The following is a 13,970-nucleotide window of genomic DNA, read 5'->3' as shown; positions in this document are numbered from 1 at the left end:
CGTTATATAGTAAGAATATCTTACTCCTGTATTGTTTTATTCCTACAGTAGTTTATATACATTCATATACATGCAAACTAATAAGCGGATACGTTTTATAGTAACAATATCTTACTCCTGTATTGTTTTATTCCTACAGTAGTTTATATACATTCATATACATGCAAACTAATAAGCGGATACGTTTTATAGTAAGAATATCTTACTCCTGTATTGTTTTATTCCTACAGTAGTTTATATACATTCATATACATGCAAACTAATAAGCGGATACGTTTTATAGTAAGAATATCTTACTCCTGTATTGTTTTATTCCTACAGTAGTTTATATACATTCATATACATGCAAACTAATAAGCGGATACGTTTTATAGTAAGAATATCTTACTCCTGTATTGTTTTATTCCTACAGTAGTTTATATACATTCATATACATGCACACTAATAAGCGGATACGTTATATAGTAAGAATATCTTACTCCTGTATTGTTTTATTCCTACAGTAGTTTATATACATTCATATACATGCAAACTAATAAGCGGATACGTTTTATAGTAAGAATATCTTACTCCTGTATTGTTTTATTCCTACAGTAGTTTATATACATTCATATACATGCAAACTAATAAGCGGATACGTTTTATAGTAAGAATATCTTACTCCTGTATTGTTTTATTCCTACAGTAGTTTATATACATTCATATACATGCACACTAATAAGCGGATACGTTATATAGTAAGAATATCTTACTCCTGTATTGTTTTATTCCTACAGTAGTTTATATACATTCATATACATGCACACTAATAAGCGGATACGTTATATAGTAAGAATATCTTACTCCTGTATTGTTTTATTCCTACAGTAGTTTATATACATTCATATACATGCACACTAATAAGCTAATGATACATGTTATAGTAAGAATATCTTACTCCTGTATTTTTTTATTCATACAGTAGTTTATATACATTCATATACATGCAAACTAATAAGCGGATACGTTTTATAGTAAGAATATCTTACTCCTGTATTGTTTTATTCCTACAGTAGTTTATATACATTCATATACATGCAAATTAATAAGCGGATACGTTTTATAGTAAGAATATCTTACTCCTGTATTGTTTTATTCCTACAGTAGTTTATATACATTCATATACATGCATACTAATAAGCTAATGATACATGTTATAGTAAGAATATCTTACTCCTGTATTTTTTTATTCATACAGTAGTTTATATACATTCATATACATGCACACTAATAAGCTAATGATACGTTTTATAGTAAGAATATCTTACTCCTGTATTGTTTTATTCCTACAGTAGTTTATATACATTCATATACATGCACACTAACAAGCTAATGATACATGTTATAGTAAGAATATCTTACTCCTGTATTGTTTTATTCCTACAGTAGTTTATATACATTCATATACATGCAAACTAATAAGCTAATGATAAGTTTTATAGTAAGAATATCTTACTCCTGTATTGTTTTATTCATACAGTAGTTTATATACATTCATATACATGCACACTAATATGCTGACACGTTTTATAGTAAGAATATCTTACTCATGTATTGTTTTATTCCTACAGTAGTTTATATACATTCATATACATGCACACTAATATGCTGACACGTTTTATAGTAAGAATATCTTACTCCTGTATTGTTTTACAGAATAAAAGGGCACAATGAGAATAAAGTGATGCTGCAGTGTAATAAATAAACATAAAAGTAATAACTGGATTTTAAACATTCTATAAACTACAGGCTTCATTCTGTGTTAGTGGGTTATATTGGGTGATATATTGAGAGTCTATTCAAAATGTTTCATTGTTTAAAAAGATAGATAATCCCTTTCTTATCCATTCCACAGTTTATCATAACCAACAGTGTTATATTAAAATATATGTTTTACCTCTGTGATTACCATGTATCTAAGCTTCTGCACACCGCCCCTTATCTCAGTGCTATTTACAGACTTGCACTTTAGCTAATTAGTGCTGACTCAATAATTCAACAGGTGTGAGCACAATGTTTTCTATATGGCACACATGAACTAGCAGTGTCTTGCTGTGAAAAGCTATAAAAATGCCTGTAGTTAAATTTAGAGGTTTAATGGTTATAAAGTATATTAATATAATAATGTTGGATGTGCAAAGCTAGGGAATGAGGAATGGGTAGTAAAGGCGTTATTTATCTTTTTTCTTTTTTTTTTTTTTTTTTTTTTTTGGAGTAGACTTTGGAGTAAACAACATCATTGCAATTGCTGCTTTTTAAATTGCTTAACAAATTTAAAAGGACATTCTGGTCAAAACTGAAACATATTTGCAATATACATGTATTGGTAAAAATGCTTCTAGAAATAGTTATCACTGTTTTTTTCTCTGCATGTGCATGTGAAGCATAGCTAGATATTCACAGTGCACCAGCATTTTATATACTGTAGTTGCTTAGAGAGCCAGTAGGGCTTATAATCATGTCAAAAACTAGCAAATTTAGTTATTACTAGATGATACAAGAACCTTAGGCTCTCTAAGCGAGTGTTGTGCTTATAATGCTGGTGCAAAGAGCATACTTAAATACACTTTTGAAACAGCTATAGCTTTTAATAGAAGCATTTTTTTGCTAATACATGTGAATTGACAAAAAGCTTCTATTTGAAACAAATGCATCCATGTGGATTCCAATTTTGCCTGGAATTTCTATTTAATTAACATGAAATGTTCCTAAAATGAACAGCTATAATGAAGTAATTTACCTTAGACTACATAAAGTTTTCATCAAATGTAGTTATTCCTACAGATATAAGATATAAAATGGCAGCTCACCTGGAGTAACAGTTTCTAAAGTTGCAGAATTTACTTTTCGTGTACTTGTTAAATGCTTCAGCGTTGATCCGGAAAATAGTAGGTAGAAAACTACATCATCTTCCAGTTCAGTTTCTTCGGTAAGCAGGACTGTAAGAACACAATCACCCTAAAAATTAAAAGGATAAAACTGATAAGAGGATTTGGTTGTTTTTTTGTTTTTTTTTTAATTATTATTATTATTATTATTTTTGTAATCCAGCATCTCACACCGCAGATAGCTTCTTAAACTATGGAATAATATTGCAGTCAAAAAGCAAGCATGTGTGATTCTTTATCATTGTACATAAATTGTGACATACAAATACAAATCTAAATTTTGAAACACAATTATTATTATTTTTTAGAATACAAATCTCTAATTACAAATACAATTCTTTTTTCTGGTAGTACACTTTTGTTTTTTGGAAATACATTTTTTCTTTTGGAATTACACTTCCAGTATGGGCTCCATGTACTAAGCGGCGGGCGGACAGCTTCTCAACTTGCGAAGCTGTCCTCCCGCCTTCGCTACACACCAGCAGCGGATCTGTTGATCCGCTTGCCCGTATGTATCATTCCACACTCATTGAAGTGTGTAATGCTCGCCCCTTCATTTGTGCGACCAATCACGCGACTGAAGGGGCTGTCAATCACCGAGAGCGAGCAAGCTCTCTGTGATTTTCCCTCGCCACCTCAGAGGTGGTGTAGGATGTAAGAAGCAGTGGTCTAATGACCGCTGCTTCTTACATCGTGGGAAGCAGGCTCGCATATGCGAACCTGCCCCGCAAAGGCTCCAGAGCAGCTTTCGCTGCTTCGTAAATAGAGCCCTATGTGTCAAAACACTGTCAAAAATAAAACAGAATTTATGCTTACCTGATAAATTACTTTCTCCAACGGTGTGTCCGGTCCACGGCGTCATCCATTACTTGGGGGATATTCTCCTCCCCTACAGGGAAAGGCAAGGAGAGCACACAGCACAGCTGTCCATATAGCTCCCCCTCTAGCTCCGCCCCCCAGTCATTCGACCGACGGTTAGGAGAAAAAGGAGAAACTATAGGGTGCCGTGGTGACTGTAGTGTATAAAGACAAAAAAATTTTCAACCTGATTAGGAAAACCAGGGCGGGCCGTGGACCGGACACACCGTTGGAGAAAGTAATTTATCAGGTAAGCATAAATTCTGTTTTCTCCAACATTGGTGTGTCCGGTCCACGGCGTCATCCATTACTTGTGGGAACCAATACCAAAGCTTTAGGACACGGATGAAGGGAGGGAGCAAATCAGGTTACCTAAATGGAAGGCACCACGGCTTGCAAAACCTTTCTCCCAAAAATAGCAGCATAAGTATCAAATTTGTAGAATTTGGCAAAAGTGTGCAGAGAATACCAAGTTGCTGCCTTACATATCTGATCAACAGAAGATATAAAAAACTACAACTAACACCACAAACTCCTCACCATCCCTGAGGAGATGCTACTTGTTCAGAGCGGCAAGGAGAATGACTGGGGGGCGGAGCTAGAGGGGGAGCTATATGGACAGCTCTGCTGTGTGCTCTCCTTGCCTTTCCCTGTAGGGGAGGAGAATATCCCACAAGTAATGGATGACGCCGTGGACCGGACACACCAATGTTGGAGAAATCTAGTTCCCATTATGCTAAAGGACTTGTGATGTCACAGCATTCACTTCAGTATGAGCCTGGGAAGTAGCTGGTCTTTCGCTTTCAATTAAATGTGGAGAAATCGCTGACAATTCCAGCACATCAACATCTCAGGTACACTTTTTAACATTTATCATGTAACATACAACATGGCTTAACATGCCTGAAGTGATTATTCTCACTTGCATAATACAACACTATACAGAGGAATATTGATTTTAAAGATTTAATCACAGTTTTTACATTAGCAGCTTTTCTTCTCCACATTTTATTGAAAGCAAAAGAGAAGCTTACTTCCCAAGGCAAACAAAGTGAATGCTGTGACATCACAAGTCCTTTAGCAAAGTGGGAACTAGATTTATTTTTGACAGTGTTTTGACACATACTGGAAGTGTAATTCCAAAAAAGAATTGTACTTCTAAAAGACTAAATCATATTGTACTTCCAAAAAACAAAAGTGTAATTCCAAAAAACAAGATTGTACTTAAAAAAAATAGTAAAAAAAATTGCATTTGTAATTAAAGATTTGTATTCCAAAACAAAGTAGTGTATTTACCAAAAAAATAATAATTGTATTTATTGTATTTGGAAATTTACATTTATATTTGTACATCACAATTTATGTACAATAATAAAGACTCATACACGCTTGCATTTATGACAGCAATCTTATTCCTTATAAAACAAAGCAGCAAACAAAAATATATAAGCAGCGTCATAACAGTGTGAATGGAAAGAAGATGCAAAACATAAGAATGAGCAGTTTTACAAACTAATGTATCACAGTCTAAATGCATGACTCGTTCTTATTCCCATAATGCATTACACCAAAGTGCTACACTGCTTGACCACACAAACAGTACTTTTGGGATACGGTCTGCATTGAAGCTGTTTATATTTTTTTCCACTAGCTATCTGCATCATTAATAAAATGTGTTAAATACCTCTCTCAGGTGCAAAACAGCTGTTAAAAGCAGCACTGAAGCATGTGAAGCTTTCATCTGTGTCAACCAATACACATACAAACTATCAGAGTTTTCTGAGAGCCAGATAGAGCATGCCATTTTAAACATCTTTTCAATTTACTTCCGTTAACAAAATGTGCACAGTCCTTTTATATTTACATTTTTGTCACCAGCTCCTAATGAGCATGTGCAAGAATTCACAGAATATAAGTATATGCATTTGTGATTGGCTGATGGCTGTCACATGATACAGGGGGAGTAGAAATAGACATAACTGACATTTCTCAGGAAAAAAAATCTACTACTATTTGAAGTTCAGACTGGAGCTGCAACAACTAATCGTCATAATCGATAATAATCGATTATGAAAATAGTTGTCAACGAATCTCATAATCGATTAGTTGCTTTTTCAACCTTTATAAGTAAATATTCGTTATTTTTAGAGCGGACTAGATATTTCCCCTAACCTTATAGCTGGTTATTTACCATTGCATATAGATATTCAAGATATTTTTAATGTTAGAATGAAGTCAAGGGTTACTTTATTAAGAGGCCTCTTGCCAAGGTAGAAAACACTTTAGCATTGGTGAAGAGCTAACAAAGATAAATATCCCACTTTGGTGAAATTTGCAAAACCCTACTTATGCACCTCAACAGCCTTTTCTCTGCTGCAGGAAATATAGCTGCAAACAGAGAACCAACCTTAGCCAGAAGCATGTGGACAAGTTGAGATTTTTGCATTTCAATGCAAAGTTTCTGAAAGAGTGAATAACAGAATGTTATTAACAGTGATAGTCTAACTCTTTCTAGTTCTATCTCTTTTCAAACAGTTTGTGGTTTAGTTTGGTTTAATTATAAAACTGTGCTCTGCTGCTTAAAAATTGAAGAAACAGTTGTGTTAATGTAAAGTTTTAGTCTGAAGTTTATATTTGTAACACTCATTATGTGGATTTTATTTAAAACAAAGAAAACTATTATTGATTCTCTTTTTATCCGATTAGTCGATTAATCGAAAAAATAATCGGCCGATTAATCGATTATGAAAATAATCGTTAGTTGCAGCCCTAGTTCAGACTAATAAGTGCTATTGCATTGTCTTGAAATCATGCATGTGTTGACTATGCAAATCTACTGTATTTACTGACACTAAACACCTAGTAATTACAAGATATTCTGTTTAGCTAAAAAAAAAAAAAACTTGTCAGCCAAATCTAAACATTTTTAAAACAAAATTAACTTCCTATTTGCTGCAATTGTTTTTCAACAGCTGAACTCAATCAACCACTTTCTTTATTTGTAGGAGTTCATTATGTTAATATAATTTGTAATCTGCTGAAGCCACTTTGACACAGATATATAGCAGATAGCCTTGAGAAGTTTGCAAGGTACATTGCCAGTTTTGGTAAAATTACATCAAACCCAATTTTTTTCTTTCATGAATCAGATAGAACACACAATTAAAATTTTTTTTTTCCCAATTTGCTTCTATTATCTAATTTGCTACATTCTCTCAGTATCCTTTGTTGAAGCAGCAATGCACTACTGGGATCTTGGGTGAGTCAATAACATGAGGCATATATGAGCAGCCACCAATCAGCAGCTCTTGAGTCTACCTAAGTATCCTTTTCAACAAAGAATACCAAGAAAACAAACTAGATTATAGAAATAATTTGGAAAGTTGTTTAAAATCACATGCGCTGTCTCATCAGGAATGAAATAATTTGGGTTTCATGTCAATTAAATTAGAAACACAGTATTCAGAGCTAAATTACATTAAAACATTAGTAAAACAAACTATATTAAAAGTTGTTTTACTGTGCATAACTAAACATATTATATTAAAATCTCAAGGTGTTTACTGTCCCTTTAAGTGACAGATATATATAATGATTCCTGCCTAAATACAGGAAGTCAATATAAAGAGGGAAATCTAAAACATCCTTTGTGATGTGGTACCTAACAGTCTAATATTAAAGAGACATTTTAATACAAATACAATTTGCTAGTATATGTATTGTTTGCATTAGGGTCCTGTGTTAAAAAAGTGAGTTTATCCCTCACAATGGATTAAAGTGCTGCTGGGGCCAGTGAAACAATTAGGAACAGTATACTCATATAGCCTCCAAATACTAACCATCTCCTGTTCTGGAGGTGCAATCTGTTAGAGATCCCTGCCTAGAGGAACTAAAACTGTTTGAAAACCCAAAGCAAGGGACTTAAAGGGCCATTGTAAGTAAATATTTTCTATGCCTGTTACTAACTAACTACCCCAAATATGCTTTTTCTCAATAGCATTTCATTAACATATCTCTACCGTATATCAGAAATCTTGTCTGCAAATTTAATTGTTTTCCACACCCACACCGTGGGTATCCTTTGCTCTGTACCAATCCGTTTACAACACCTAGGTTCCAAAATGGCGCTTTAAACACAAAGTTATTGGTTTAAGTATTTTGAACACTCAGTGCTAAAAATAGTGGGCAGGATAACGTGACATCATCGGCGAATAAAAGATATAACTTTTAGAACGTTATGAAACTTTGTTTTGGAGAAAATATAGGTCAGTAGGTTTTAATTAATGTTTATTAACTTTAATATGTTAGTTGTTTAGCTTAAAAATTATAACAAAAAGTAATCCTTTAAATGTAAAATAACATGAGCTAATAAATGACAACACTTTATTTTTTGCATTATAATGTCCCTTCACTAATATCCTCACAGAAAAAAAGAAAGCTGATTAAGGAAAATGTATTAAGCTTCAGACAGACAAGTTCTTAAAAAGAGAACCTCTGCGCACACAATAGCCACTTGAGATGCAAAATCGCTTGGCGAAATTTAAGACTGCACAAAACTCAACTGGTTGCACAAGAGCACGGCCTGTTAACCACTCTGAGCAAGCAAGCTTGGAGTGATTTATCTCTGCCACCTCTGAAGTGACAGAGATGAAATGAAGCAATTAACTGCTTCCTAAATTTGTCATGAAAGGCTCACGCAATCAAGTCTGTACCACACTAAGGGGTCGAATTATCAAAGGCTTCGCAAGCCTTTTGACCCACTACGGCTGCAGGTTCTCAAAAGAGAACCTGCACGTCGTACATAACTAACAGCGGTCATCAGACCGTTGCTTCGCTAATCTTTCGCCAACCTCTAAAGTGCCGAAATTCAATCTCCGTGGTCTAGTCCGACTGGGGTGACTGACAGTTCCTGCCCACACGTGATTGGCTGTGCGCGGGCAGGGGGTGGAATGATGATTTCCGCCAGGGGAAATCAGCCCACCAGAGCTGCGGCGGACAGGGGAGAGTATGTGCGCCCCTGTATGCCTCAGCTTGATAAATCGCCCCCCTAGGTCTCAGAAGCTGCGAATGCAGTTCAATTATTATACCCAATTATGTAGTTTAAAAATAGAAAGACATGTATACAGTATGTATCACTGTCTATGTTAAAGCCATTTGCCTGCCTTTTTTTTTCTAACATCTTTGAGGTCTTATAACTTGTATGCAGATTTATTTTTGTAATAATTTTTATTAGATGATGTTATTATGAGTGTAACTGTACTTTGTAATGTATTTTTGATGTGTTTTGTGCAACTTTTTTGTTCTGCCAACAGTTTACCAGAGCTCTGAAGTCTCTGTAATCATTCTAGCATAAATCGCAATTTTGCTCAAGCTTACGATCGTGTTTACTTTATTAATATGAGCAATAAACCCATTATAGCTCACGCTCAAACATTCGTGCTCCAATCATAATCTGGCCAAAAATGTTTAATTAAGCACTAGAAAAAAATGCAATATGCAAACATTTTTTCCCCTTCCTTTTCTGTATTTGTAATTCTAGAGACCGTGTTTTTACTCCGTAGTTAAGAGACACCAGAGAGCATAGTATATTCTGCTACCTGATAATGCTAATGACTAATTACATCAGTAAAGAAGCTCATATACATCTCACAGGCCAAATTAACATACTCAAGGGTCCTTCCAAGTGGTTTATCCCTCTAGTACTTAGGAATTGAAAAATACAGTACATTTTTGCTAACAAAACCACAAATCAAATGCTTTTTAAACATATATTCTGTATCCAGGCTTGCTACACAATGTTGATATGCTGATATTTACTGGGAATACATAAAAAAGCCATTAATGTAATATTAAAAAATAATCATTTCTACAAAATCAGGAGATGGAGATTTGGTATTGGGACTTAAAAGGCATTAGCTCATTTGTTAACATGACAGTCATTACAGCAGCGATAGCAGTACTGCCTGCTGGATTGCTGTATATTTTTATACACTCTTGTCTAATCCCTGACAACCATCTGGTACCTTTCAGCAAGCTCTTTTACACTGAACAAAGGAGGCAAAACTAATGGAAAAAAATGTTGACTCCCTAAACAAGCATTTATTAACATCCGCATCCATAGAGCATAGCTTAAGAATAAGTCCGAATGGTGCCTCTTACTGATACGAAGTATAAAAATATACATCAATATCTATACTCATAAGAAATTGCAATCTAAAAATAGTTTCCATGAAAATATGCAAAAGGCAAAAAATTGCTGGAATGCTGTATGTATTTCAAGTATTTTTTTTTCCAGAATTAGATTATAATATCATTTCAGGCTACAACAAGTAAGGATTAACTGTATGTATATAGCAAGAACAGAAAAGCCTAACATTTTAGTTTTCAACATTTTTCTTAAAAATGTTATATATGAATGTTTCCAATACTGCGTTTGACTTACAGTAATCCGCTGATGGGGTAGGTGGTCAAACACAGTCTTGAAAGCAAAAAGCATGAGAAACGTATCTAATTTGCATATCTTACCCAGAATTCTCTGGTGCATTGGTAACAATGTATACAGAGTATTTCCGGACAAAATGTGTGCTAATTGCCTATACAATCATTCTATGGCTCTTACTTTTATGAAATGGAGAATTTTAATCTCACAATTGTATTCCCACCATAACTTAAATTAATACACACATAGATATATACATACACTAGCTGTTGCCTGCGGCTTCGTTTGCATGGATTTTGTGATTTGTAAAAAAAAAAAATAGTGAAAAACCCTACCACTCTTAATGACGTGTGCCCGTTCGGGTTGCACACTTGCAGACATGAACTTCTTGAGTTTTCGTTAATTCTCTGTGTTTCTAGTAATCTAAATACCAATTTTCATGTCTGTAACATCTTTTGTTTTTGAGATATACAGGTGAAACTCGAAAATTATAATATAGTGCAATAGTTCATTCATTTCACTAATGCAACTTAAAAGGTGAAACTAATATATGAGATAGACTCATTACATGCAAAGCAAGATAGTTCAAGCCGTGATTTGTCATAATTGTGATGATTAGGGCTTACAGCTCATGAAAACCCCAAATCCACAATCTCAGAAAATTAGAATATTGTGAAAAGGTGCAATATTCTAGGCTCAAAGTGTCCCACTCTAATCAGCTAATTAAGCCATAACACCTGCAAAGAATTCCTGAGCCTTTAAATGGTCTCTCAGTCTGGATCAGTAGGAATCACAATCATGGGAAAGACTGCTGACCTCAAAGTTGTGCAGAAAACCATCATTGACACCCTCCATAAGGAGGGAAAGCCTCAAAAGGGGATTGCAAAAGACGTTGGATGTTCCAAAAGTGCTGTATCAAAGCACATTAATAGAAAGTTATGTGGAAGAGAAAAGTGTGGAAGAAAAAGGTGCACAAGCAGCAGTGATGACCGCAGCCTGGAGAGGATTGTCAGGAAAAGGCCATTCAAAAGTGTTGGGGACTTTCACAAAGGCCACCACACACAGACGGATCCTGGACATGGGCTTCAAATGTCGTATTCCTCTTGTCAAGCCACTCCTGAACAACAAAAAATGTCAGAAGCGTCTTACCTGGGCTAAAGAAAAACAGACCTGGTCTGTTGCTCAGTGGTCCAAAGTCCTCTTTTCTGATGAGAGCAAATTTTGCATCTCATCTGGAAACCAAGGACCCAGATTATGGAGGAAGAATGGAGAGGCACACACTGCAAGATGCTTGAAGTTCAGTGTGAAGTTTCCACAGTCTGTGTTGATTTGGGGAGCCATGTCATCTGCTGGTGTTGGTCCACTGTGCTTTATTAAGTCCAGGGTCAACATAGCCGTCTACTTCATGCTTCCTTCCGCAGACGAGCTCTATAGGGATGCTGACTTCATTTTCCAGCAGGATCTGGCACCTGCCCACACTGCCAAAAGCACCAAAACCTGGTTCAATGACCGTGGGATTACTGTGCTTGATTGTCCAGCAAACTCGCCTGACCTGAATCCTATAGAGAATCTATGGGGCATTGCCAAGAGAAAGATGAGAGACATGAGACCAAACAATGCAGTAGAGCTGAAGGCCGCTATTGAAGCATACTGGTCTTCCATAACACCTCAGCAGTGCCACAGGCAAATAGCTTCCATGCCATACCGCATTGAGGCAGTAATTGCTGCAAAAGGGGTCCAAACCCAGTACTGAGTACATACAGTATGAATTTCTACACCAGAATTTTTATTGTTTTAAAAGATAGATAATCCCTTTATTACCCATTCCCTAGTTTTGCATAACCAACAAAGTTATATTAATACACTTTTTACCCTCTGTGATTATCTTGTATCCAAGTCTGCAAACTGCCTCCTTATTTCAGTTCTTTTGACAGGCTTGCACTTCAGCCAATCAGTGCTGGCTCACAGTGTTATCTATATGACACACAGGAACTAACATCCTCTTGGGTTAAAAACTGTCAAAATGCCCTGAGAGAAGAGGCGGCCTTCAAGGGCTTAGAAATCAGCATATGAACCTCCTAGGTTTAGCTTTCAACTAAGAATACCAAGAGAACAAAGCAAAATTGGTGATAAAAGTAAATTGGAAAATTGTTTAAAATGACATGCCCTATCTGAATCATGAAAGTTTATTTTGTACTAGACTGTCCCTTTAAGTGGATTTTGGGGAAATGGTAAAACACGTGTTTCTTTATTTTTCAAGGAGACTCTAAATACCAATTTTCACGTCTGTAACATCGTCGGTTTTTGAGATACAGGTATCCTCATAAAAAAGTTTAGCCCCCTTTTTCACCCCCTTAGAGACTTAAAGTGAATGTAAAGTTAACTGCAATCGGTCACGCCACATGAAACATAATCTAAAAATAACTAGACTTTCATTCACCATTCCTTTATAAAACAGAATAGTACTCACAAATTTGAACTTTGAAGTCTCTCTCTATTCACGCTGCATCTCCGCCCGCTATAGATCAGTTTTGGGTGACAGATTTCTCAGATTATTCTGTCTAATCACATTTCATACCCCGTGGGGTTCGTCCCCTTTCCTCCTACGTCACGTTAGTATTATGTGCATGCGCTAATCCCTATTCATCGGATGGAACCTAGATGCGCGTCCACGATTCACGCATGCTCAATACCGCTGCTAATGAAAAATATATCACTTCTCCTTCGATCGCTGAAAGTAAGTAGCATTGAGATCTGCTGTTGCGCATGCGCAGGACCACTCTCTCTCTCTTAGGGGTGCGCTTGACACATATGTATAGAGCGGGTGGGACCGCTGTATACGTCAGACATATAGAACAAGGAAGTCGGCTCTGGGAGGAGCTTGGAAATAAACGGTAGAATTATTTATTGATAATTTATGCTAAAATCGTAATTCGGATTTAAAAAAAAAACATAATGATTTTAATTGTATACCATAGATGAACGCTTAGCAGGCTTACATAAAGATAAAATTGACATTCACTTTAATTTCCAAAAATCCTTCCTTAGTGGGTGCCTATGTCATAAAAACAACGTACCTTCCAAATTTCATGTTCCTAGGTTAAACGGTTTAAGCAGGGCGTTGATGAGTCAGTCAGTTATATACAGAATATATATATATATATACATACATATACACACACACACACACACATATATATATATAGATAGATAGAACAATGTCCAAATGAATGCAATCACCAATCCAAACTGTGTAGTACCGGGGTGCTGTGTAAAGAATAAATAGCAGACTTGAAATCCATTCATCCAGAACAGAACACTGCACTCACCGGAATTTCATCAGAATAAAATATCCTTTTATTGGTACAACGTTAAAACATGAACTTCCCCAAACCTTTCGGCACCCACTGGCACCTTATTCACTGGGAGCTAAAGTACAAAAAATGAATGGATGAATGGATTTCAAGTCTGATTATATATACATATATATATATATATATATATATATATATATATATATATATATATACACACACACACACACACACACACACACACATATACACATTTATTTATAGTTTTTAGAGTAACCTACTTTTTTCACTATCAACACTTGATCCCTTACCACTCAAGATTCTGATGGCACAAGGCAATGACCTAGGTCAAGTGAACAAGGGAAGGTCAAGGTCGCAGAGAGCAGCCTGGTGGTGTAGTGCCCTTTTCACTAACAGATAAGTGTCTGCTTT

The 13,970-nt window shown here is 35.5% G+C and overlaps 1 protein-coding gene across 7 annotated transcripts in view; it reads right to left on the bottom strand.

The window, feature by feature from the left end:
• Window positions 1-13,970, bottom strand: part of AKAP13 (A-kinase anchoring protein 13) — a 521,925-nt gene that overhangs the window by 341,467 nt on the left and 166,488 nt on the right. For all 7 annotated transcript variants that reach the window (XM_053717637.1, XM_053717639.1, XM_053717640.1 and 4 more), the window contains one exon: window positions 2,850-2,997. In XM_053717637.1, the coding sequence (XP_053573612.1) occupies window positions 2,850-2,997 (148 nt within the window). The remainder of the gene's footprint in view (window positions 1-2,849; window positions 2,998-13,970) is intronic.

The sequence above is a fragment of the Bombina bombina genome, chromosome 6, assembly GCF_027579735.1.
Source record: "Bombina bombina isolate aBomBom1 chromosome 6, aBomBom1.pri, whole genome shotgun sequence".
Classification (NCBI taxonomy): Eukaryota; Metazoa; Chordata; class Amphibia; order Anura; family Bombinatoridae; genus Bombina; species Bombina bombina.
Note: the sequence above shows the minus strand (reverse complement) of the source record. Positions and strands in the feature narration are given on the sequence as shown.